Source organism: Protobothrops mucrosquamatus, unplaced genomic scaffold (assembly GCF_001527695.2).
Source record: "Protobothrops mucrosquamatus isolate PMUCROS unplaced genomic scaffold, P.Mucros_1.0 scaffold2057, whole genome shotgun sequence".
In the NCBI taxonomy this organism is placed as follows: domain Eukaryota; kingdom Metazoa; phylum Chordata; class Lepidosauria; order Squamata; family Viperidae; genus Protobothrops; species Protobothrops mucrosquamatus.
The window spans coordinates 87,441-110,884 of NW_015388162.1; the positions used below are offsets into that span (position 1 = coordinate 87,441).

The 23,444-nt window shown below is 60.6% G+C and overlaps 4 protein-coding genes across 5 annotated transcripts in view; 3 read left to right on the top strand and 1 right to left on the bottom strand.

Annotated features, from left to right (window-relative positions):
* Positions 1 to 69: 69 nt before the first annotated feature.
* Positions 70 to 1,075, top strand: EXOSC4 (exosome component 4). The gene is made up of 3 exons (XM_015823952.1): positions 70 to 240; positions 379 to 585; positions 670 to 1,075. The coding sequence occupies exons 1-3, from the start codon at positions 70 to 72 to the stop codon at positions 1,027 to 1,029; spliced, it is 738 nt and encodes a 245-aa protein (XP_015679438.1). The 3' UTR covers positions 1,030 to 1,075.
* Positions 1,076 to 1,512: 437 nt separating this feature from the next.
* On the top strand, positions 1,513 to 6,119 carry GPAA1 (glycosylphosphatidylinositol anchor attachment 1). 2 transcript variants are annotated; one of them, XM_015823948.1, is made up of 12 exons: positions 1,513 to 1,586; positions 1,678 to 1,860; positions 1,941 to 2,052; positions 2,172 to 2,322; positions 2,424 to 2,525; positions 2,876 to 3,072; positions 3,365 to 3,561; positions 3,670 to 3,823; positions 4,277 to 4,369; positions 4,593 to 4,789; positions 4,911 to 5,081; positions 5,754 to 6,119. In XM_015823948.1, the coding sequence occupies exons 1-12, from the start codon at positions 1,513 to 1,515 to the stop codon at positions 5,995 to 5,997; spliced, it is 1,875 nt and encodes a 624-aa protein (XP_015679434.1). In that variant the 3' UTR covers positions 5,998 to 6,119. The 2 variants fall into 2 exon arrangements, with proteins under 2 accessions (XP_015679434.1, XP_015679435.1); XM_015823949.1 differs by having other exon boundaries at positions 4,277 to 4,345.
* A 1,810-nt stretch (positions 6,120 to 7,929) lies between these two features.
* LOC107294684 (cytochrome c1, heme protein, mitochondrial) lies at positions 7,930 to 11,135 on the top strand. Its single transcript, XM_015823937.1, has 7 exons — positions 7,930 to 8,028; positions 8,968 to 9,236; positions 9,677 to 9,803; positions 10,059 to 10,216; positions 10,320 to 10,480; positions 10,560 to 10,660; positions 10,821 to 11,135. The coding sequence occupies exons 1-7, from the start codon at positions 7,930 to 7,932 to the stop codon at positions 10,923 to 10,925; spliced, it is 1,020 nt and encodes a 339-aa protein (XP_015679423.1). The 3' UTR covers positions 10,926 to 11,135.
* A 659-nt stretch (positions 11,136 to 11,794) lies between these two features.
* Positions 11,795 to 23,444, bottom strand: part of SHARPIN (SHANK associated RH domain interactor) — a 19,556-nt gene continuing 7,906 nt past the window's right edge. The window contains exons 2-12 of the mRNA XM_029285672.1: positions 22,010 to 22,151; positions 21,843 to 21,933; positions 21,406 to 21,676; positions 21,154 to 21,284; positions 20,815 to 21,015; positions 13,675 to 13,835; positions 13,490 to 13,601; positions 13,177 to 13,356; positions 12,659 to 12,757; positions 12,418 to 12,561; positions 11,795 to 11,875 (exon numbers count right to left, since the gene is read on the bottom strand). Coding sequence (XP_029141505.1) covers positions 11,795 to 11,875; positions 12,418 to 12,561; positions 12,659 to 12,757; positions 13,177 to 13,356; positions 13,490 to 13,601; positions 13,675 to 13,835; positions 20,815 to 21,015; positions 21,154 to 21,284; positions 21,406 to 21,676; positions 21,843 to 21,933; positions 22,010 to 22,151 — 1,613 coding nt within the window. The remainder of the gene's footprint in view (positions 11,876 to 12,417; positions 12,562 to 12,658; positions 12,758 to 13,176; positions 13,357 to 13,489; positions 13,602 to 13,674; positions 13,836 to 20,814; positions 21,016 to 21,153; positions 21,285 to 21,405; positions 21,677 to 21,842; positions 21,934 to 22,009; positions 22,152 to 23,444) is intronic.

The window sequence follows — 23,444 nt, forward strand, 5'->3', positions numbered from 1 at the left end:
GCCAGGGGGCGGCGCCTGCCGGGCCCCTCCCGTCGGGGCGCGGGGCAGGGCGGGAAGCGCCGGGCGGGAATGGCGGGGCTGGAGCTGCTGTCGGAGCAGGGCTACCGCGTGGACGGGCGGCGCGCCGGCGAGCTCCGGCAGATCCGCGCCCGCATGGGCGTCTTCGCGCAGGCCGACGGCTCCGCCTACCTGGAGCAGGGCAACACCAAGGCGCTGGCCGTCGTCTACGGGCCCCACGAGGTAAGGGCTCCCCCGCTGCGCGCGCGCTTGCCCGCCTGCCCGCCAAGCCGGGTTGGGGGGCTCAGGCGGTCCCCCGCCTCCCTCCTTCCGCTCCCTTTCTCCCCCCGTCTGCCCGCCGCTCTCCCGTCTCCCCCGCAGACGCGCGGCTCCCGGGGCAAGGCGCCGCCGGACCAGGCGCTGGTCAACTGCCAGTTCAGCATGGCCACCTTCAGCACGGGCGAGCGCAAGCGGCGGCCCCACGGCGACCGCAAGTCCAGCGAGATGACGCTGCACCTGAAGCAGACCTTCGAGGCCGCCATCCTCACGCAGCTCTTCCCGCGCTCCCAGATCGACGTCTACGTGCAGGTGGGGCTCCGGGGCTGGCGGGGCGCGGCGGGGGCGGGCGCGGCGGGCGGCTCGGGGCGCTCACCGCCGCTCGGCCGCCTTCAGATCTTGCAGGCGGACGGCGGGAACTACTGCGCCTCGGTGAACGCCGCCACCCTCGCGGTGATCGACGCCGGAATCCCGCTGCGCGACTACGTCTGCGCCAGCTCCGCGGGCTTCGTGGAGGACAGCCCGCTGGCCGACCTGAACTACATCGAGGAGGCGGCCGGGGGCCCGCAGCTGGCGCTGGCGCTGCTGCCCAAGGCCGACCAGATCGCCCTGGTGGAGATGAACGGCCGGCTGCACGAGGACCACCTGGAGCGCCTCACCGAAGCCGCCAGCAAGGCCTGCCGGGACGTCCACGCCGTGCTGGACCGGGTGGTGCGGGAGCACCTGCGCGAAGGGGCGGCTCTCCCGGGGAACTGAACCCGAGGGGCTCCCTTGGACTGCGGCCCGCGCCGCCGCCTTTACTCGGACCGCTTCGCCCCCCCCCGGGGCTTTGTATGCCTGTCCCGTACACGCGTCTTCCAAATAAACGTCTGGAATGAACAATTGCGCCCGTGAAGTCTCTTAGAAACCCGGGCGGGCCAAGAGGGGCGAGGGAGCCGCGGTCCGGGATTCTCGCAGCCGGAGCGGCGGCCGCGGCTGGTCCGGAGGGCTTCGGGCCGGCTGTGATCTCCGCGCGGCCTTTTGGAAGAGCTCCGGCCGCCTTCGGGGCCCTTCTCGGCGCCGCGCGCGACTCGGCGGGTCCCGGAGCAGCCCCGGCCCTCCAGCGGTGCAGTCCGGGCGCGAACGCGGGGAGGCGCCGGCTGCGCGCTCGGGACTGGGGCGCCCCTCCCCGGCGCCGGGCGGAGCGTGCGCGTCTTCCGGGGAGGCGCCTCCAACCGCCTCTGCCGGCCGGGCACCGCCATGGGGCTCCTCTCCGACCCGCACTGGCGCCGCGCCATCTCCCGGCTGCTGCTGCGCCTCCAGGCGCCGCTCTGGTGGGTAGGGGCGGCCGGGGAGGGGGGGGGTTCCGTCCGCCGCCCGCCCGCCCGCCCGGCTGAGCCGCTCTCCTCCCGCTCTCGTCCGCAGCGCGCTGAGCTTCGTGGCCGGCTTGGGCTGGTTCCTGGGCCTGGCCTTCCAGCCGCTGGCGCCGCGCGCCTCCATGTCGGAGAACGCCATGGGCTCCACCATGGTGGAGGAGCGCTTCGCCCGCGGGGACCGCGCCCTGGCCCTCGCCCGCGAGTTCGCCGCCCAGCGCAAGAAGGCCGCCGGGTGAGTCGGGGGGGCGCCGGGGCGGGCGGGGGGCGCGGGGCGGCGGGGGCGGCGACCAACGCCCCTCTCCCTCCCCGCAGGGCGCTGCCGGTGGCCTGGCTGGAGAAGAGCCTGCGGGGCCTGGGCCTGGAGGTCTACGCGCAGAGCTTCTCCCGGACGCTGCCCTTCCCGGACGAGGCGCGCGAGAGATACGTACGGCCGGGGCTAAGCCGGGGCGGGGGGGCTGGCAGGCCGGGAGGGGACAGCGACGCCCAGGCGGCTCCCTCCTCCTCCCCTCCCCTCTCCTCCCCTCTCCTCCTCTCCCCGCGCAGATGGTGAAGGGGACCAACGTGTACGGGATCCTGCGGGCCCCGCGCGCGGCCAGCACCGAGTCGCTGGTGCTGAGCGTGCCCTGCAGCGCCGGGCAGCAGCGGAACAGCCAGGCGGTGGGGCTGATGCTGGCCCTGGCGGCGCATTTCCGCGGTGAGGCGGCCCCGGGCGGCAGCAGCAGCGGAGGCAGGGAGGGTGGGAGGGAGGGAGGGAGAGGATGGCCCGTGCTGAGCTGCCCTCCCCTCCCCTCCCAGGCCAGATCTACTGGGCCAAGGACATCATCTTCCTGGTCAACGAGCACGACCTGATCGGCATGGAGGCCTGGCTAGAGGCTTACCACGACGTCAACGTCACAGGTAGGGGGTCTGCCGGGTGCTTGGAGGGATGGGAGCCTCGGTTCCCCCCTGCCCCCCTTGGCTCTGCTCCGGGGCCCCCAGCCCACCCCCCCATGCCTCTCCTATCAGGGCTGCTGCTCGGGGTAGGACCCATCCGACTGTTAGCAAACGCTTCCCTTAAAACGAGCAGAACTTTTAACCCTTTTTAGAAAAGCAGGGCAGGGATTGGGCCCGTTGGCAGCTTTGGGAAACTCAATCCTGGCTTTTGGCAGAGCCTCTCAGAGAGCTTCCGAATCCAGCCGCTAGGAAATCCCACCACCCGGCTTCCCTCTCTCAGGGAGGCACCCACGCAGCCGCTGTGTCCCCTGCAGAAACGCAGTCCTCGGGGACGTTCGGCCGAGCAGGAGCCATCCAGGCCGCCATCTCTCTGGAGCTGAGCAGCGACGTCATCACCAGCTTTGACGTGGCCGTGGAGGGGCTGAACGGGCAGCTGCCCAACCTGGATCTGGTCAACCTCTTCTACTCCTTCTGCCAGAAGAACGGGCTGCTGTGCACCATCCAGGGCAAGGTGCGCGGAAGAACCCGTGTGTCCTGGGCTGGGCTGGAGGCTGCCCAGAGGGGAGACCCTTCTTGGCCACCGGCCCAGCCAGGCCGGAGGAGGTGCCTTGCGCCAGACTCGGCCACTGGTGGAGCAGGGATGTGGTCAGTCTGCCAGCAGGATTCCCTCCACAGTCGGAGTGGGAGCGGCGGTGTCCCTCCCTTGCCGCAAAAGTCCTTCGCCCGAGCTCTTGGGGGCAACCAGGGCACCGTCCAGACCGTGCCTGCCCTGCTGAGGGCCTCCTCTGCTCCCCCGCCTGCAGCTGCAGCGCTCCGACTGGGACTCCCTGCCGGCCTTCCTGCACTCCCTCCAAACGCTGCTGCTGATGGTGCTCAAGCAGGGCTCTGGCCACCCGCAGGGGGACCACGGCCTCTTCCTCCGCTACCACATTGAGGCCGTCACCATCCGCGGCATCAACAGCTTCCGCCAGTACAAGTTCGACATGGGCGCGATGGGCGTGTGAGTGCCGGAGCGGGCTGGGGGCCGAGGAGAGGCCGGGGGGATGCTGGGGGGCCCCCCTCTGGGACCCGAGGCCGCAAGGCTCTTTCCGCTCTCCCCCCCCCCCAGGACCTTTGAGGGGATCTTCCGGAAGCTGAACAACCTGCTGGAGCGGCTGCACCAGTCCTACTTCTTCTACCTGCTGCCTTCGCTCTCCCGCTTCGTCTCCATCGGGCTCTACATGCCGGCCTTCGGCTTCCTCCTCCTCATCCTGGTCCTCAGGATATCCTGCTCCAGCGGAGGCGCCTGGCCAGGCCAGCGGGGGGGCCTGCTCACCGGGAGGCCTGAGACGGGGGCATGTCTGCTTCGGGGAGGGTGGCTGGGAGGGGGCTCCTGCTTCCAGAGCCTATGACGCCCCTCCCCTGAGGAAAGTGGGATGCTGGAGACGTGTGCGGGGACCCTGAGCCTGAGTCCTCCAGGGCCACATGCCGAGCAAACGGTTTGGGGCCACTGGGTGGTGGAAGAGGGAGGTCCCATCCTGTTGCAGGGCCCTGGCTTCCTCAGCAGGTGAGGGGCCCTTTGGCCTGAGAGAGCGGCCCAAGGCTGGGGGTCGCCTCTACCCAGAGGCTGCGGTCAGCAGCTCTTGTCCCCAGAATGCCATGGGGGGGGGCAATCCGGGCGTTGGTGTTTGGGGCTTGCCTATGTCAGTCCTATTTTCCTGGACTCCCCCTTCAACGCCCTGGACTTGTGGATGAAGCTGAGCAGCTTCGACGGCGATGGGAGCCAGCTCTGCGATGGGGACCAGGCTTCGAATCCTGCTCCCGTGGAGGTGGGTTGCAACAGGAAATGGCAGTCCTGGCCCATGGAGAAGGGGGGGTGTTTGTGGCAGAAATCTCTCTCTTCAGGGATCGAGTTGGGCCCTGTGCTCGGCCTGCTGTCAATCTCCCCAGCTTTGGGGGGGGACGTGCCTGGCCAGCCCTGGCTCGGCCATTCCCGTGCTTTGGGGGTGGGGCAGGACACCCCCTGAGCTGCTGCCATCCTTTTTGGGACAGGATCCGAGGCCCAGCTTGCTGACCCTGCTCCCCCCGCTGCTCATCTGCCACGCCACTGGCCTCGCGCTCTACTTCGTGCCCGTCTGGGGGCAGCAAGTGGCCACTGAACACTTCCCGGTCTCTGAGGCGGAGGCCGTGGTGCTCACCAGCATTGGGATCTACGTGGCCGGACTGGCCTTGCCCCACAACACGCACAGGTAACAGTGAGGTGGGAGCCTGGCCTTCCGCACTGGGTGGCAGCCGGGACTGAGCATGAGGAGCAGGGAGGCGAGTGGCCGGAGGGCTCTGCCCAGACTCACCTGGGCTCCTGCCTTGCAGAGTCCTGATGGGCTCCGGGAGCAATCAGGGCTGGATGATGCTGAAGCTGTTTGCGCTGCTCTACCTGGCCATGCAGCTGAGCTGTGTCGCGCTCATCAATTTCTCCTTGGGCTTCCTGCTGACAGTCACCATGGCGCCCGTGGCGGCGATTGTGCAGCCCACGGGGCCCAGGTATGTTCCGGGGCAGGGACAGCAGTGCTGCAGGGCCAGCTCTGAGGCAGCAGGGGGTGGGGGGTGATTCTCTCCAGAGAGGAAGGAGAGCTTTTGAACCCAGGGCCATTCTCTGTATCCAGTGCCCCAGGCCTGAAACCGTCTCTGTGCACCAAAGACTGGCGTGAAGGAAGCCAATGTTTTCACAAGTATGAATCTCCCCCCCGCCCCCGCCCCAAAGCTTAGCGCAGAATGACTAGACCATTTAGTACTATCAGTAGCCAAGCCAGACGGCCCGTTTCTGCTCTTCCTGATTCCTGGATTAAAGGATGGTTAGTTTATGGGTGAAACCTTCGGGACCTTTGCACCCTGGTTAGATTGCAGTTTCTTTAAGAAATTAGTGGGAAAGAGTGACGATGCATCTTGGGGCAGGGAGGGGGAGTGCCAGGCAGGCCACGTTTCTCCCCCCCCCCCCCCCGATTTAAGCCTGGAAAGCTGGCAAGCAACTCCAGTCCAACCAATCAGCTGGCTTAAGCAGCGCAGGTAGAACACCTGAGGAGGCTTCTCCCTGCATCTCTGGCTAAGGCCAGCAGGGAGCCTGCAGGTGCCCAGCGGGAGAGAGGAAAAGCCACTGGGGGTGGGCACAGGTCTTGGGCCAGGGGTGTGTGATCAGAAGCCCCCTCTCCCCCACAGGTACCTCTATGCAGGGCTGCTGCTGCTGGTCTCCCCAGCCATCACCCTCCTCCTCTGCATCTTCCTGTACCAAGAGCTGATGGAGTACCCCATTTCGCCCCTGGAGGGCTGGCAGCAGTTCCTCCAGGTGATCGCGGAGGGGCTGCTGGACCACTACCTCTACGGCTCCATCGTCTTTCCCTTTGTGGCCATCTTCGTCTACCCCTGCTGGCTGCTCTTCTGGAATGTGCTCTTCTGGAAGTAGCTCCCCCAGCCCACCAGAGGCCAGCGAGGTTTTGAAGTGGACCGGGGAGGGGAGTCTGGACCCTCCTCCTGCACAGCAGCTGATGGTGCCCAGAGAGCTTTCCAAGAGGGCAAGGAGGAGGAGGAGGCTGCCAAGCTCGCAATGTTGAACGTCCGGCTGGCTGCAGGCTGGGTCCTGCCTCTGGGCCGGCTGCAGAGGGTTGCTGGGGTCACAGAGGTTGGCTAGGGGCCATGGAGCTGCTGATTCTCTTGGACTTTGCTGCGGTTGCAAAAGCTAGAAAGACCCTCTGGAGGCTGGGAGGGGGGCGGGAGCTGTGGTTTGCCTGGAAACCATTTTGGCAAAATAAACAGTTTGGAAGTTGTGGTGCAAAGAGTGGATTTGTGTGTGCCCACCACCCCTATCATATTTCAGGCACTCGCAGGCCCCAAGTCAAAAAGGACTCCAGGTGGGTTGCAAAGCTGATCTTGAGAAGTGGAAGGCCGGGGTGGGGCTCTTGAACAAGGAACTTGAACTTGAACCATGGATCCTATTTAAAAAACATGAAATTTAATGTGGACAAAAGCAAAAGTCTTATAATTAGGTAGGAAAAATCAAAGGTACAAGTACAGACTGGGGGAGACCTGGCTCAAAAACAGCCACTGTGAGAGGGACCTTGGAGTCCTAGTGGACGATCGCTTGACCATGAGCCAGCCGTGTGCAGCAGCAGCCAAAAAAGCTAACAATCCTGGGTTGTATAAACAGGCATAGAATCAAGATCATGCAAAGTATTAATTGTTGTTAGTTGTGAATTCGTGTCCGACCCATCGCGACTCCAGGTCTTCCTGTTCTTAAATGGAGTCCATTTAAGCTCACGCCTACTGCTTCAGTGACTCCATCCAGCCACCTCCTTCTCTGTCGTCCCCTTCTTCTCTTGCCCTCCATCTTTCCCAGCATCAGGCTCTTCTCCAGGGAGTCCTTCCTTCTCATCAGGTGGCCAAAGTCCTTGAGTTTCAACTTCAGGATCTGGCCTTCTAAAGAGCAGTCGAGGTTGATCTCCAGGACTGACCTGTTGGATCACCTTGCAGTCCAGGGGACTCGCAGGAGTCTTCTCCAGCACCATAGTTCAAAGGCCTCCATTCTTTTGTGCTCAGCCTTTCTTATGGTCCAGCTTTCACAGCCATACATTGCAACTGGGAAAACCATGGCCTTGACTATACGTACTTTTGTTGGCAGGGTGACGTCTCTGCTTTTGAGTAGGCTGTGTAGATTTGCCATAGCTTTCCTCCCCAGGAGCAAGCGTCTTCTAATTGATGCAAGGCCTGGAGACTAAAACATACAAAGAACTGCTGTGGGACCTGGGCTTGGCCAGCCTAGAGAAAAGAAATAGCAGTTATTCCCGTATTTGAGGGGCTGCCACAAAGAAGAGGGAGGTCAACTTATTCTCCAAAACACCAGAAGGCAGGAAAAGAAACAATGAATAAAGAAAACTAACCAAGGAGAGAAGCAACCTGGAATCAAGGAGAAACTTCCTAACGGAGGACAATCAACCAGTGGAACTGCTTGCCACCAGAAGTCGTGGTTGCTCCATCACTGGAGGTTTTTAAGAAGAGATTTGACAGCCACCTGTCAGAAATGGTCCAGCCTCTCCACCAACCGTCCCATCCCGGGCTCCCTTCTGATTGATGGATTGACCGCTTCCGGTCCCGCCCTCCCTCTGAGCGCCGCTGACCGCTCCACCAATCCAGCCGGAGTTAGCTGCGATCACTGAGGGCCCACGAGGAGGCGGAGGGGGCGCTCCTCTAGACGATTCGTAGATCTGCCTGCTCCATCCGGGGAGGCCCGAAGGCGCCGCGCCGCTCTAGCCCAGCGCCGCCGGGAGGGCGTCGCTCGGAGGGCCGGACTTCCGCCGCGCGGCGCCTTGTGGGAGAGCTGTCTCGCCTCGTCTCGCCCAAGATGGCTGCGGTGGCGGCGGCGGCGGCGGCGGCGCGGAGCCTGGCGCGCTCCCGGGGGCGCTTCCTGGTCCCGGCCCTGCCCGGCGGACCCCAGACGCGGGTATGGCCAGGCGGCCCGGGACGGCAGCGCGCGCGGCTCCCCACGCTCGGTCCCGGCTCGGTCCCGCCGGCGGCCCCAAGGTCACCCCGCTCGGCCGCGGCCCTTCCTTCCTTCCGGCGCCGGGCGCCCCCCCCCCGGACCGACTCCCCCGGGCCGCCCCCCGCCGCCTCCTCGTCCTCCTCCTGCTGCTGCCCCCGTCGCCCGCGGGCACGGCTGATGGCGCAGCCCGGCTGCTGCACTGCGGCGCCCCGAAGGACGCCCGCGGGAGGGACCGGACCGGCTGCCGGAAGGAAGGGGGGAGGAGCCCCGCGGGCGGCCGAACGAAGCCCGTTCGCCCGGCCGGCCGCTCCGGATCGGCCCTGCGGGAGAGCCCGTTCCAGGCCCCCCCCTGGAAGGGAGGGTGGAGAGGGCGGAGGGCGGCGGGTCGGTCCGTGGCAGGCGGGGTGGGGGGGGGCGGCCTCTGCCCGGCCCCGGCTCTTAAGGGCTCCGAGGGGGAGGATGGGAGATGGGAAAGCAGGTCGTGCTCCCCCCAGGCCTCCCCAGGTTTTTGCAGCCCCGCGCGTTGTTGCAGGGGAGGTCGCTGCCCCCAACCAGCGCCCTCCCCTGCAACAACGCGCTTGTTGCGACCCCCCCCCCGTCCCCAGTCGCTGAAGTGGCACGTTGGATATCTGAATTGTCCAGCCGGGTCTTTCTCAACCTGGGCAGCTTGAAGATGGGGGGACTTCAACTCCCAGAATTCCCCAGCCAGCTTTGCTGGGAGTTGAAGTCCGTCCATCTGAAAGATGACCACTGGCTGGGGGGTTCTGGGAGGCCCCCCTCCATCTTCAAGTTGCCAAAGTAGAAAAAGGCTGCTCTGGCCTGATTTGTGCAGAAGGATTCCCACGCATCAAGAGTTTTGTGTTATGCAGTATATCTCGTGGGGGGGGGGGGGCCTCCAAGGACGTCCTGCTTGCTTTGGAGGAGCGAGGCGCCATTTCCCTTGCAGGAGATTCACTCAGCTGCCTTTCTCTGCAGGCCAATGTGGCGTCCCTGGCGGGTCTCTCCCGGGGCAAGAGGGTAGCCCTGAGCGCTCTGGGCGTTCTGACAGTCGGCGGGGCAGGGCTGGCCTGGGCCCTTCACAGAGCTGTGAATGCCTCGGAATTGGAGCTTCATGCCCCCAGTTACCCCTGGGAGCACAATGGCCTCCTGACTGCCTTGGACCATAGCAGGTACGTGGTGTCCTGGCCCAAGAGGGCAGGGCTGGCGGTCCCGTTGGAGTTGCCTCCTCTGGATAGGAATCAGCTGCCAGGCCTTGTCTCTTTTCACGCCCTGTCCCGCCCCGCCTGATGGCACTTAGGGAAAAACTTTATAGCTGCCTCCACTTCCTTTGCTGCTCCTGCACCCGCGTTCTGTCTGCCTTTAGTCCAGACGGTCATCTCCGAGCTCCCTGCTTGGCCCGGCTGCCTCCCTCTTTTGGCATTGGGCATACCAGGCCAGCTCAGAGGAATCCTGGTCTTGGGCAGAGCCATTCCCCAAGAGCGGAAGCCGGACGTTCCTCGGTTCCTGTGCTTGCCTGTCGGCTCCCTCTTTCTGTGGTTTCAATAGCTGCCTTGTTTGTAAGCGCTGCCTTGCGAGGCTCGTGGCCTGACAGAAACGTTCGTGTCCACAGTGTCCGGCGTGGGTATCAGGTGTACAAGCAGGTGTGCTCTGCTTGCCACAGCATGGAGTACTTGTCCTTTCGCAATCTCGTGGGTGCTACCCACACTGAAGAGGAAGCCAAGGTCCTGGCTGCGGAGGTAAGCAAAGCATGCAGCAGGATTGAACTGGACCACAGGGAGATGACCCTGGTTGGCATGGCATGGACGCTGCTCCGGACTGCCTCGTGTCTGGTTCACGCCTTCGAGCGGTTGGCGGTAGGACTGGTGGTGGCCATGTCACCACCCCACCCCGCTCGGGGAGCTGAGGTGGTGACGGATGAAGGTGGACAAATACCGGCTCCTTCTCTGGGGAAGATGGAGGGTTCACAGCGAGGCTGGCCTCTCGCCCTTTAGGTGGAGGTGCAGGACGGACCCAATGAAAACGGCGAGATGTACATGCGATCTGGCAAGCTGTTTGACCGCTTCCCCGACCCTTACCCCAACTCTGAAGCGGCGCGGGCAGCGAACAACGGGGCCCTGCCTCCTGACCTCAGCCTCATTCTCAAAGCCAGGTAGTCCCGCCTGAGGAGGGGCTGGGGCACAACTGGGCGGTTGGCACTGCCAGGCAGAGGAGAGGCTTGGAGAAGTCGGGCCCTCACCGCCCTTCCCTTTCAGGCACGGGGGCGAGGACTACGTCTACTCCCTCCTCACTGGCTACTGCGACCCCCCAGGGGGCGTGACTATGCGGGAGGGGCTTTACTACAACCCCTACTTTTCCGGACAAGCGATAGCCATGGCTCCTCCCATCTACAATGACATTTTGGAATACGAAGACGGTGAGTGGGCTGGGGGGGGGCTGGTAGGAGGCCTTTCCCTCGACTGGGCTGGTGGTCACCCGAGTCTGCTCCTTTACAGGCACACCTGCCACCATGTCGCAGGTGGCAAAAGACGTCTGCACCTTCCTACGATGGGCAGGGGAACCGGAATTCGACGACCGCAAGCGGCTAGGCATCAAGGTGCGTCTTTTTTGCCGGCCGTGGCCTGATGGGCCAGGCAGGCGTAGCCAGGAGCTGCTGCTGTTCCCTGGTGGGGACCGAGGGCTGCCTGCAGGGGGGGGGATGATGCCTGGGAGGGGGGAGGGAAACTCTTGTGACAGCCTCTCCTGTCTTCACCCAGACAATACTGATTGCGTCCGTGGCAATACCCTTCGTGTACTTGATGACAAGGCACAAGTTTTCGGTTGCGCTGAGCAGGAAAATGTTCTACCAGCGTCGTGACTGACCTCTGGATGAGGCAGACCCGTCTCGGATACCAGAGCGTTGATGGCACTTCGCCCTTCGTGCAGCTGGGTGTGGGGGGGGATGGCTGCTTCTCCCGAGCACCCTGGCTGCTATTTAATGCCTCCCACCATTCATCCAGTCGCTCTCGCAGCCTTGGCCAGAGGACCCTGGGGTCAGGGGTGGCAGGCACCCAATAAACGTGTTTCCTCAACCAGACGTTAGCTGCTTTCTTGAGATGCTGAGTCCCCTCGGCCTGCAAATCATCTCGCCTAGGTTGTGGCCATTCCTGCTCCCCCCCCCACCCCGTTTCCCTTCCTTTGCAAATCTTCCTCGGCCCTGAAAAGAATCACCGGGCTCATGGCTGGCATGTTTTTTCTTTTATTGGGGAGGTTCTCTCCGCCTGTGCAGCAACCTAGAGCGGGAGTCCCCCCCCCTCCTTCTGGTTTCAGTCTCTGAAAGTTTAATAGTTGCGGCTTGGTTGCCCAGAAGTGTCAGTTAAAGCCTTTTGGGGTGGGGGCGGGGCAAGAAATTTAAGTAATTTGAGGGAGGGAGAGACGACTTATTTTCTGACTCCCCCCCCCCCCACAAGTGAAGTCAGAAAGCAGGCATCCCTCAGTTGCTCTCTTTCAAGCCGAATGCGGAGCCAGAGGCCCCGGGCTGGTGCTGCTGCATCATCTACCAAAGCTGCAAAGAGGCTCATGTTTTTACCCCTCATGCAGTTAGAAGTCCAGGAAGGGGAGGAAGAGCTAAGTAGGGAAACACCCCCCCCCCCCAAATAAAGCAGACTTGAGCAGAGCAGCCAGGTGGAGCTCCGCCCAGCTCATCTGTTGAGATGGGTGGGGGGGGAGGCCGCTTCCTCTTGGCAGGCGCTCAGTGACAGTTCTGGCACAGCCGGTGGCATCTCTCTCCGTTCACGTTGCACCGGCAGCCCCCGCTGATGTCACCGTGGCCCTGCAAGAAACGGGTGAGTGGGGTGACCTGGCAGGCCATCCTCCCCTCCAGCCTCCTCCCGGCCCCTCTGTGTCGCCAGAGTCGAAACCCACCCGCCCCCCCTCCTGCCCCCTTTGCGTTCCGCGACTGCACCCCTGGGAGACGCTGAGGCCCGGTTTTCCAAAGCCTGCCGTCTTCCTGAGGCCTGGCTATCCTGGCCCCTGCCTGCTTTGGGGCAGGTGATCTGATGGGGCTCCGAAGGGACCCACTTTGGCAATTGGCGGAAAGAAGCCAGGCTGCGCAGACACACAAAAACACACACACACCTGCCTTCTAAAATGCGGAAATGGCCCATTGTTACAAGAGCTCCACACTGCCGGGCCCAGGCAGAAGACCTGTGGGCTCCCCAGAGGACAGCCAGGCCCAGCGACCGGATGGCTTGGGACCGCGCAAGAGCAGGGGGGGGCCTGGCCTGCTCCCTGGGCAGGTGCTGCCTTAGCCCCCTCCCCAGCAGGAAGACTTTGGCCCTCCTTGCCTCCTCCCTCCCCACTGAGGACACGTACCCCCGGCCCCCAACGTGGGCCTTTGGTCACCCAGCAGATCTCTGTCTGGCAGACGGGGCACCTGATCCAGTCGCAGCCGCCCTTCTTCTGCACCACGATGCGGCAGGCGGGGCAGTGCATGGCCTCCCCCATCTGCACCAGTGTCTGCCGGGACAGAGGGGACCGTCAGCTGCTTGGAAGGCACGGGCTCCTTGGCGAAGGAGCCGGCCCCTGCCCCCTGGGGGGGGGGAGAGCTGCTCACCTTCAGCATGTTGTTAGTCTCCCGGGCAGCGGCATCGTTGTGAGCCTGGGAGCGTAACTTGTCCTGGTACTGCTTGCAGTTCATGCCCTCGTGAATGGCCTGCGGGCAGAGGCCGTTTCAGGCTCAGCCCTTCCACCCCGCAAGGTCCCCCTCTGCGGAAGGGGTGAGAACCCACCCCCGTCTGGAGCAGCTGCCCCCAGCAAGGTTTAGATGGGCTCCTCTGTCAGGGCTCTGCTCTGCTGGGCAGAGGGCCGCAACTCTTGCCAAGTCCACCGACTTGAACCCGGGGCCTTAGGAACCAGCCATCCCTGGCAGGGGAGGAACGCAGGGAAAAACAAGAGGGGGACTTGTTTCTGGCTGCCGGTCTCGTGGGAGAAGCCTGCAAACGAGCAGCAGGCGTAGCTGAAGGGTGCAAATGGGGCGCTCGGGTGTCTCCCTCCTGCCAACATTCCCCCGCTTTGTCTGGCTCCCAGTCCAAGCCAGGGCGGGAGGTCCGAGGCGTCACCCGCTGGGCCCACCTTGCAGACGAGGCAGTTCAGGGCCCAGCAAATGGGGCAGCGGAACTCGTTCACGTCGTCCTCGTAGACGCACCAGCCGAGGCAGTCGGCTGTCCGGCAGTGGTAGCTGTTCTGCGCCCGGCTCTCGGCCACAGCCAGCCGGCGCTCCAGGAAGCGCTCGTACTCAGCCCAGGTCACCAGCTGCGGAGGGGGAGGAGATGGCTCAGAGCCCTGCCAAGAGGTTGTGTGTGTGTGTGTGTGTGTTTGTGTTTGCCAGCCACCCTCTGTAGGTGCCTTCAGGCGCTCCTCTGGCAGCTTCCCAGTCTGGACTCACCGCCCGGATCTCCCGGTCTTGGAGGTGGCTGGTGCAGGCGTAGGAATCGTCTCGAAAGGGACATGACACCTGGGGGTCCTGGTTGCAGTTGACCAGCTGGCGCAGGCAGTCTCTGTGGGAGGAGAGGGTGGCTCAGAGCAGGGCTTGAGGCGGGGCCCAGCCCTGCCTCCTGCGAGGCGTCTCACCTGCAGAAGCTGTGCAGACACTCCCTCAGCATCACCCCGTTGCCCGGCTCCACCTTCAGGTAGCAGATCCGGCATTCCATCTCCTCCTGGTTGGGCACCAGAGCCTCGTCCTCCAGCTGGCACAGCTGCTGGAAATTCTGCCGCCGCTCCTGCTCCAGGGCCTGCAGGAGGAAGGGCAGGAAGCTGGGCTTGGCAGATGGCAGAAAAGGGACCCCCGAGGCCCTTTGGGAGCCCGCCAGAGGCCTGAAAGGCAGAGCGCCCCACAACCAGAGCCCGAGGGTTGCAAAAGGGAGGCGGGATGGAGGCTCCGGCTCCAATAAGGCTCGGAGCAGAATCCCTGGAAGTGTTACTGGCACAACTGTGTGAAATGCCTACTGCACATCGCCCCCGCTTCCCAGAGCCCTCTGGCACGGAAGGCCCTGCGAGGGCACAGGATGAGGGCAGCACAACTGAGAAACGGGGACATCTCTGTGGCCTTGGCAGCTGAAGCTGCTGGGATGACAACGGAGCCAGCCTTAAGGGCACTTCAGGTCCAAGAGCCACCCCCTCCTTGCTGCCTCCCCACCCTGGCTATCCTCCTGCAATGCATGCCCAACTGCTGACCGGGGTGCCTTTCTCTGCCCCTCCAGAGGGCACAGCACCCATCGGATGCTACGAGGCAGATTTTGCCAGCGGGGTTTACAATAGAAACCCCTTCGGTGTTCCAGGCATGCCCAGCCCAGCCTGGCCTGAGCCTCAGCCCCTGAGGAGGCGCCTTCTTCGCAAGCAGGGGGGAATCAAGGGGTCCGGGGCGTTTCTGCAGCAGCTTCCCAGCTGAAAGCTTCCATCCCACCCTAGAGAGAACGAGGAAGCCATATTGTTGCTCACCAGAGCCCTTCACCGTTATTTTAAAAGCTGCTTATTTATCAGTGAATCATTTTGTCACCTTTGAAACCCACTCGCTCCCTGTAAAGCTAGCCCAAGGCAGCTGAACTCAAGACAGCAGCCCTGAAAGGAGAGTGCTCAATAAAATATACGTATCGGGATACTGCCGAGGGAACCAATAACATCAGAGCAGGTAATAGAATTCACCACTGCCTATTAAAGCACGTGAAACAGGCCCTTGTTGGGGAAGGACGGAGCACTGAAAAAAGTTATTCATGAAGCCATAACCAGCAAAAAAAGGCGATATTCTCCTGTACAAAATCTCAACACAACGTTCCAGGGTCATTAGAGGAAAACTGGAATTCACAGAGGACGGTCTGAAGAAGACCCTCACCAAGCGGAAGGCAAGGGTCCTGCCCTGGGTGGACAGATTGAGGGGTCTCTTCAAGGATTTAGTGCCAAGCAGCAACCAGCACACCAGCGCAGGGGGTCCACCCATTTCTATTAGCCAACCCCAATGGAGCTTGATGTGAGTCAGGCAAGCCCCTCCCCTTCCCCGCTGCACCCTTACTTGCCCTTCCCAGGCAACCCCTTGGCCCCGGGGGTCCAGGATTCCCACACTGGGCACTGGTTTCTTTCAAGCAGAGGGTCACTCCAGCCAAGGCCAGCCCCCCACAAAGGGCTCTTGCATATTCGTCCTTGTGACCCCGGCACAGAGCACTTCCCATGATAAACACTGGGGAAGCCTTTGGTATCCAAAACTTCAATGGGAAAAAAAGGTCCTGTGAACTAGGTCAACTCCTTCATGGGCACCAGAAGGTTGATCACACCTTCCACAGGCAGCCACCTTTCCCATTGAACTAAAGGGTGAAGTTGCAGAGGGGAGTTTATGCAAAAGACCCCTGAGCTCCATTTCTGGCAAAGAAAGCAGAAGGCGAGGCTCAGGATGTGCTCAAGGGGCTTTTGCATCCTGCAGTTGCAGTCCCTGAACACTTGGGATAACTGCACCCAGTTTTGGTCACCACGATGTAAAAAAGATGCTGAGACTCTAGAAAGAGTACAGAGAAGAGCAACAAAGAGGATTAGGGGACTGGAGGCTAAAACATACGAAGAACGGTTGGAGGCATTGGGTCTATCTAGTTTAATGAAGAGAAGGATAAGGGGGGACATGATAGCAGTCTTCCGATATCTCAGGGGCTGCCCACAAAGAAGGGGGGTCCAGCTATTCTCCAAAGCACCCGAAGGCAGGACAAGAAGCAACGGAGGGAAACTCATCAAGGAGAGAAGCAACCTGGAATTAAGGAGGAATTTTCTGACAGAACACTGGAACAACCTGCCTCCAGAAGCGGTGAATGCTTCAACACTGGAAGTTTTTAAGAAGAGACTGGGCAGCCATTTGTCTGAAATGGTATAGGGTTTCCTGCCTGAGCAGGGGGTTGGACTAGATGACCTCCAAGGTCCCTTCAACTTTATTATTACTTTGGGATGCACAATAATTACTCCCTGTGCCAAGTCAAACAAGCCCATTGTGGCATTTTTGCCGATCCCAGTGGATGGGTGACCTACAGCAGGGCTTTTCAACCAGGGGTACGGGTACCACCTGTGGTACACTGGCACCTGGCAGGTGGTACGTGACCACCCTAGAAAAGTGGTAATGGGGGAGGGGAATGAGCTGAACCGGTGGCAGCACCACACAAGCCTGAGCGAGAGATGGCTGGAGCTGCAGGGCTGTCAGGGCTCAGTGGAAGTGCCAGGATCAGTGACGCTTTCCAGCTGATCGGCGCTTCTTCAGGGCTGTCAGGGCTCAGCGGAAGTGCCAGGATTAGCGCCAGGCTCCAGCTGGAGCTTGGTGCTGATCCTGACACTTCCGCTGAGCCCAGAAGAAGCGCCGATCAGCTGGAACGTTGCAGCCTCTCCAGGGTCTTGTGATTTACATTCAGATGCTTGGCAACTGATTCATATTTATGACGGTCACAGCGTCCCAGGGTCATGTGAAGTGACCAAAACCTGCTGCAACCACCCGGCAGATGGGGGGAATAAAAACCAAACACCCCCCCACCCACCCCCTCTTCCAATCCTCAACAGAAATGCTAGCGCCGCCGGGCGGACAGGCGTCTTACTCGGCTGTGGCTTGGGGGGCACTTTTTTCAGTACCATTGTAACTTCGAACAGTCACTAAGCGAACTGTTGTGAGTCGAGGACTACCTGTACTTTATCACTTTTTTCCTTTTGGGGGGGGTCATCAAGTTTTTGACACCTTGCTAGGCGACTGGTGGTCCTTGGATGTTGCCCTATCCTAAAAGTGGCACAATGGGTGAAAAGGTTGAAAAGCCCTGACCTACAGCATGGATAAGGCACGGTTTGCCCAAGACCCTGGCTTTGCTGGTGAAGGTTGGGCTCATCCAATGGCTTAACAAACAAACAAAATGGATCCTGAACTGATCTGAAGCCAACCAGGATAAACGTCTCCCAAAGCAAGCAGATCCTTCCATTTGACTCTCCCGGCTCTTGAGCCATCTGTTGGGATTGGGGTTTTACGTATTGCTATTGCAGGCTTTCCGTTTTTAAAAAAGGCACGTATTTTCCTGCAGAACACCTATATTTAAAAAGGCAATAGGGTCACTTTTATTTTGAGAACCAGAGGAAACCAAGCGGCCCTGCTTCCCACCAGGCCCAGCTGTACCCTCTTCCTGGGGCCCTGGCAGCTCAGGACCGTTCAGAAGGGCCCAACTTGCACAGCGACCGAGGACTGATGCTCCCCCACCTTGCATTTTGCTCCCCGAGGCCGAGGACTGATGCTCCCTCCCCACCTTGCATTTTGCTCCCCGAGGCCGAGGACTGATGCTCCCCCCCCACCTTGCATTTTGCTCCCCGAGGCCGAGGACTGATGCTCCCCCACCTTGCATTTTGCTCCCCGAGGCCAGGCTGGTCTGTTCAGAAACATCTTTGGGGCAGTGCTGAATGACGCTCCTGCACACCTTTTGCTAAAACAGACAGCCCCCCCTCCCCCATTCCTCTGGGTTTCAGTGACTCTAGCCGGGGTTCTGCTGGGGCTTTCGAGCAGTTGCCCATCCAGGCCTTCAGGGTGGCACTGGGGAGGGGGATCAAAAGAAGCTAACTGGGTTGGTAGAAAACAGGGTTAATTTGTTAATTCAGCCACTTAGCTGTGAAACATAAGATTACATCCTAGCCCAGGGGTAGTCAACCTTGGCTCTTTTATGACTCATGGACTCCAACTCCCAGAATTCCTGAGCCAGCCATGCTGAGGGGAAAGGGAGAGGTTTCCATGCTGAGCCATGCTGGCTCAGGAATTCTGGGAGTTGAAGTCCACGAGTCATAAAAGAGCCAAGGTTGACTACCCCTGTCCTAGCCTGTAAACCCAGGCAATGGCAAAACGGGGGTAGCACATTAGATTAGCGCGTGTACACAGCAAGCAAAGATATTGGGGGTTTTTTTTCGGGGGGGAGGTGGAAAAACGCCGTCCCTGCTGACAAAACTACAGATCCATTTCTTGGGAAGGCAACTCTCTACGCCCCTTTCCTCCGATGTTGTACAATAAGTGTAATATTAAATTTATATGCTGCCCCACTCTCACCCACTCTGGATGGTTTTTTTTTTAATTTATGCAGAAGAGGCAGGATTCCTCCCCACCCACCCAGACTTCATGAACCTGGTACCCACGAGAGGCGGTCACGCATTGATTCAAGAGCTGTGGTCAAGGGACTCTGGGTTTTTCGGGGGGTGGGATGGAAGGGCTCCACCCTCCCTCTCCCCACTCCATTCTCCCTCTTCTTTCAAACCCCTTCTGCCCCAACAGGTGCAGAGGGAGCCCCCACGAGGATGTCAGCACAGGAGCTCGGCCACGTGATTCCCTCAGGGGGGGGGGATGCCAGCTGCAACGAGGGAAGGCGCCTTACAAGCTCCGGAGGGCAGCAAGGTGACCCTGAATCCGATGTGGCCCCTCTAACAGGGGTCCTCTTTGTTCCCCAGACCTTCTCCTGAGGGAATTCCACACAAGGACGTCTTCCCCACTTGCTTTCAGTGGGGGGGGGGGGAGAATCCCTCCCTCCCTGGCTCAGTCAAAAAAGCAACGCAGATTCACTGGCTGGGCCACCTGGCCCAAAGGCATCTTTTAATGGAACAAGTTCTTCAATTCATTTCAAAACGTCAAATGCAAGATGCAGAAATTAACCCATCTCAGAACGGTACCCAAAGCCACCTCCAGGGAAGGACTTGGAAGCCCCTTGCTCTCTAGAATTCAGCCCTCTGCTGATGCTCACCAGCAGGCAGGCCGGGCCCAAGCACCCCAAGAAAAGGTCCCCTGGTCCTGGGGCTCCCCGGCTTGGGACACGCTCAGTAACGCCTGGCCCCAGCGGGCCACTGCCTCCCCAGCCCATCCGTCTCCTGCCAAGGAACCTGGCCAAAGGACAACCTTCTAAAACTCTCCGAAGCGCATCCCACAGAGGCAGTGGAGGACTTCAACGGGGCACCTCCGTTTGCAGCCTCCCTCTCGCACCACACGCTGCCTAACCCTCAGGCTGCTTCCGGGGCAGAGACCGGCCTGTCAAGGCCCAGCAGCTCCACAAGGCAGTTGGGGAGGGTGGCAGGGAGGCCCTCAGTCCCCACTGGCAGCCTGGCCTGTCCTCCCACTTCCTTTGGCTGCAACCCGGCCCCCCCAGGGGGTTCCCAGTCCCAACAGGGGACGGCAACCCTGGCCTGAATCTTTGGGTAAAGGAACGGAGGCCAAGCGTAGCTCCCCCTTGCCCCTCCTCGGGGCCATGCCCGTTTCTCTCTCTCTCTCTCTCTTTCTCAAGGGAGGGCTCTGCTGCCCGCCTCAGTCGGGGCAAAGAGCCTGTGGCGCCAGAGGAGCTGGGCAGGGCTGCGAGTGCAGCTACGAGAACTCCGAGGAGAGGTGGATGAAGTCGTCCAGGGGCCCAGGGTTGTGGGCATAGGGCACGGCTGGACTGTCCTCTCTCCTTCCCTTTTCCTGCCACAAGAGAAAAAAGAAAGAAGAGAAGAGAGTCATCAGGGGCCCTGAGAACCGCTGCCTCCCCCTCGCTTTCCACTCCCTCCCCACAAGCCTGGTCGGGGGCCACAGCCCCCCCCCCGGAAGCCTCAAAGATGGAGAAATTCTTGCAGGGTACAGGATGCCGCATAAAATAAAAAAACAACAACAGTATAGTACAAGGGTAGTCAACCTCGGCTCTTTTATGACTCGTGGACTTCAACTCCCAGAATTCCTGAGCCAGCTAAGCTGGCTCAGGAATTCTGGGAGTTGAAGTCCACGAGTCATAAAAGAGCCAAGGTTGCCTACCCCTGGTATAATAGAAGGCTTCTTACACAAAGCATTAACAGAAACGGCAAGGGTCACTTTCACAAAAGCCACAGGAGTTATAAAAAGACAAAACGCACACGGCGTTTCTACTTGTACGCAGAAAGCTTTAATAACACACAATGCTCGTCTACGCCGGTCCTTACGAGTCACACAGAGAGTCCCGAGTTCTGTACAGTCCCACTGGAGGAGACCCCCCCACACACACACCTGAAACCGGACGGCTCAGCCTTCACCTGCCACAGCCGCCTGGGATGCTGCTACACCTCTTCCTCAGCCTGTCGAACTGGGCAACCGTGCCCACCCCGGCCGACATCCCAGCCCGGCCTCCCCCACGCGTTCTCCGTGGAAGTGTCCCCCAAAGGGGGCCGGGAGCTGCCTCCGGGGATGCCAGCATGGAGAAAGGCCTGGGCTGGTTGCAGCTGCTCCCCAGACACAGCTGTATCTGGCAGAGGTGCTGCTTCCCCCACGAAGGGAGTTCCAGCATTAAGATCTGCGGAAGGGGAGGCCCTTCTGGAGAGGCCCCCAAGGGAGGGCTCTGACACACCCACACTCTGCACACTCTCAGGGGAAGCGCTCCCAGGGTTGCAAACCTCCCTCTGGAGCAAGGATCGGTGCCTGCTCTTTCAGCCTTGGGGGAATGTGTGTACTTTCACTGCCTTGACGCGGTTGGAGGAGCACAGACTTTAAGTACATTTTAAATCTACAATTTCAGCTTTTAAGAATTGGGCATTTTAAAAACACAGCCTTGCATTGGCCGATCCGCAGTCTCTCCCAGGCTGAGTGGGAGCTGGTTCAGCAAGATGGGGCTTCAGCGGGTGGAAGGCCTGAGCCCAGGCAGAGACAGGTTGCCAGCTCTTTTGCCTGTGAGGCAAAATGCTTCCAACAAAGAGAAGGGGTTCCCCCCCACCGCCCCATCCTTACTCCCACCGCAAACGGCCTACCTTCTGGTACTGCAGGATGCCCTCCTTCTCCTGCTGCATCCGCCAGCGCTCCACCTCGTCTGGCCGGTAGCTCCCGGGGACCACGTAGCCAGCAGGGCGGTCGGTGCTGCACATTTCGCAGCCGGGGCGGGTGGGCTTGTTGATGAACGTGCAGGTGGGACACGACCAGCCGGCCTGGGCAGAGGAGGGAGGGAGGGAGCCCTGCCTCAGTGCCACCTGCCGGGCAGCGGCGAGTCAAGGCTGTCCACGGGAGAGCAGGGCACGTGGGCAGGGGTCAGATGTCAGCTGACTGGGGGCAGAGGGGAGCCGACTCCCGCCCCGGCATGTACCTACCTGCACAGGAGAATTGGGGCCAGCAGCTGGGGTCGTGGGGGATCGAGTGCGGCACGGAAGGATTTTACTCATATGCACAGAGTCCAGGAAGCGAGTGATCTCTCCAAGGTCCGTCTTCTTGTTGGGCTCTTTCCCGCCTGTGGGCAGAAAAGCCTTGGCATCAGCCCGGCCACCTTCCAAGCAGGGGCTGAAGGCCAGCGCTGGAACACGAACCTCCTCCTGAGGGGGTGGTGGAAAGGACGTGTTTTCCCAGCTCACCTTTGTTCGGCAAAGAACTGGCTACGCCTCTGTGCCGGCCGTCAGAGCTGCCAGGGATGGAGGAGGGGGGTGGCTGGAGCACCACCCAGTCCTTGTCCTCCTTGTAACGCTGCTCGGAGAGGTTGGCTCCCTTTGCTGAGAGCAGGTAGAGGAAGGCCGTATCGCCATCCTTCCGGATTCCGTAGGACCCGACCGTTCGGTTGTCCACACACAGGCATTGCCCAATAATCCAGCGCTGGACAGTGGGGTGGAATCCGTAATCCTGAAAGACCTGGTGGGCAAAGCAGGCGGGCACATGGGGGCTGCGCAGCTCCAGGGCCTAAGCAGGCCTTCCAAGCATGCTTTGCCGGACCGTCAACCAAGCCCTGCCCCACAAGTCAGCCCAACGCCCCCTTTCCAGAGGCAGGCCCGGAGGGGAGAGGAAGCGAGCCGAGTACCTGGTGCCTGAGGGCGGCGATTGTGGTGTGCATGTGGACCCGGGCCGTGATGTTGGCGGAGCAGGAGGCGTCTTCCACTTGCACCTTCATGCTAAGAGGAAGCGAGCACCGGTTAAAGAAGAGGAGCCCCCCGAAAAGGAGGCCTCCCTCCCTCCCTCCTGACTCACCTGATCTGGCTGGCAGGGTAGCAGGACTCCTTCAGCTGGATGTGCAGGGCTGTGTGCTGCTGGGCAAGCAAGGAAGCGCACCGCATGGCCTCCTCCTCGTTTCCAAGTTCGATGGCTGCAGAAAGATGGACCACCAGGTCTTCTGAGGAAGCAAGGAGGAGACCATCGTTTGTTTACTGTAGATCTGGCTTGTACCCTGCTCACGTTGTAGAAAGCAAACATTAAACATCCTTGGTGAGCTTAAAAAATTGTTAACAGGGAAATAAGGACAAAAGGGTGAGCCCCAGAAGGTTCCCACCCTCCCCAGAAGAGCCGCATCCTCAACCTTTTCCCGAAGGCTCTTGGACCAGCCAGAACTGTCCAGGATGACCGTACCGGTGGGCCCTGGCTGCCTCCAGCTCCCTTTATATCACCTGGAGGACAGGGAACCGCAAGCAGATTTTCCCTGGATGATCTAAGAGGCTGGGACCATTCAGGTGAGAGCCAAGCTATAAAGGGCTTTATAGGTTAAAAAAACCCCACGACTTTAAATGACACCCAGATGCTAATAGGTAGCAGCCGGTGCGGGCCTGACGGATATGCACAATACATTCCCAGCGACAGAAACCAGCCAGCCCATCATGCTGGGCTCTGTGGCTGAGCATCCAAGCGGTCTTTAGCTTCAGGTAAAGCGCACTGCAGCCGTCTAAACAGGGGCTTGAGCTACAGGGCCACCAGGTCCTCCTTTCCTGGGTAAGGACACAACTGGGGTGCCACCCAAAGGTGGGCAAGGGCTCCTGAGCCACGGTTTCTCCCCTGAACCAGCAACAGCGGTGAGTCTGGAGGACAAACCTCTTCCGTCAGGACAGTTTCTGACCATCCAGAGATAACATGGGTCTGAGTGGGTCTGCATGTGCCCAGAGTCAGTAGTGAATTGGCATTACAGGAGGACAGCTGTGTAAGTCTATAGTAGCCCCAAATCAAAGGGACACTGTTAGCCACTCTGTGCATTGGGAACTGTAGCACGTGAATTTTAATGATATTTTACAGATTTTTTTTTTTAATCCAGACAGAAAATGTGCCTTTTGAGTATGGTTGGTGGTCTTGTAAACCTAAATAATAAACAAATGACTTCTCCATACTGTATTTAATATGCCCCCAGTGCCTCAAACAACATTCTCTCAAAAGTTTGGTGACTAGATAATAGTTTATTTAACACCAATGGATTCAGAGAGGATCTTATCAGAAGGGAAGGAATCACAGATTCTTTCAAAGCTGTTGGAACACACACACACACACACACACACACACACACACACACACACACACGTAATGAGGCAGTGATAACTTCAGCGTCCTCAGCCCCACAGAGCCAGGGTGGGCATGGGTCAAGCTTCCAGCTGGCAGAAGATCATCTAGATAGCCCTTTCACTGCTTCCTCAGAGCCCCCCCCCCC

Coding starts and splice junctions, on each gene's coding strand:
- LOC107294684 (XM_015823937.1), top strand. CDS start 7,930: ATGGCTGCGGTGGCGGCGGCGGCGGCGGCGGCGCGGAGCCTGGCGCGC. Junction 10,217..10,319: donor AGCCTCATTCTCAAAGCCAG/GTAGTCCCGCCT, acceptor CTTCCCTTTCAG/GCACGGGGGCGAGGACTACG. Junction 10,661..10,820: donor GCAAGCGGCTAGGCATCAAG/GTGCGTCTTTTT, acceptor GTCTTCACCCAG/ACAATACTGATTGCGTCCGT.
- EXOSC4 (XM_015823952.1), top strand. CDS start 70: ATGGCGGGGCTGGAGCTGCTGTCGGAGCAGGGCTACCGCGTGGACGGG. Junction 241..378: donor TCGTCTACGGGCCCCACGAG/GTAAGGGCTCCC, acceptor TCTCCCCCGCAG/ACGCGCGGCTCCCGGGGCAA. Junction 586..669: donor AGATCGACGTCTACGTGCAG/GTGGGGCTCCGG, acceptor GGCCGCCTTCAG/ATCTTGCAGGCGGACGGCGG.
- GPAA1 (XM_015823948.1), top strand. CDS start 1,513: ATGGGGCTCCTCTCCGACCCGCACTGGCGCCGCGCCATCTCCCGGCTG. Junction 3,824..4,276: donor TCCTCATCCTGGTCCTCAGG/ATATCCTGCTCC, acceptor TCCCCCTTCAAC/GCCCTGGACTTGTGGATGAA. Junction 5,082..5,753: donor GTGCAGCCCACGGGGCCCAG/GTATGTTCCGGG, acceptor TCTCCCCCACAG/GTACCTCTATGCAGGGCTGC.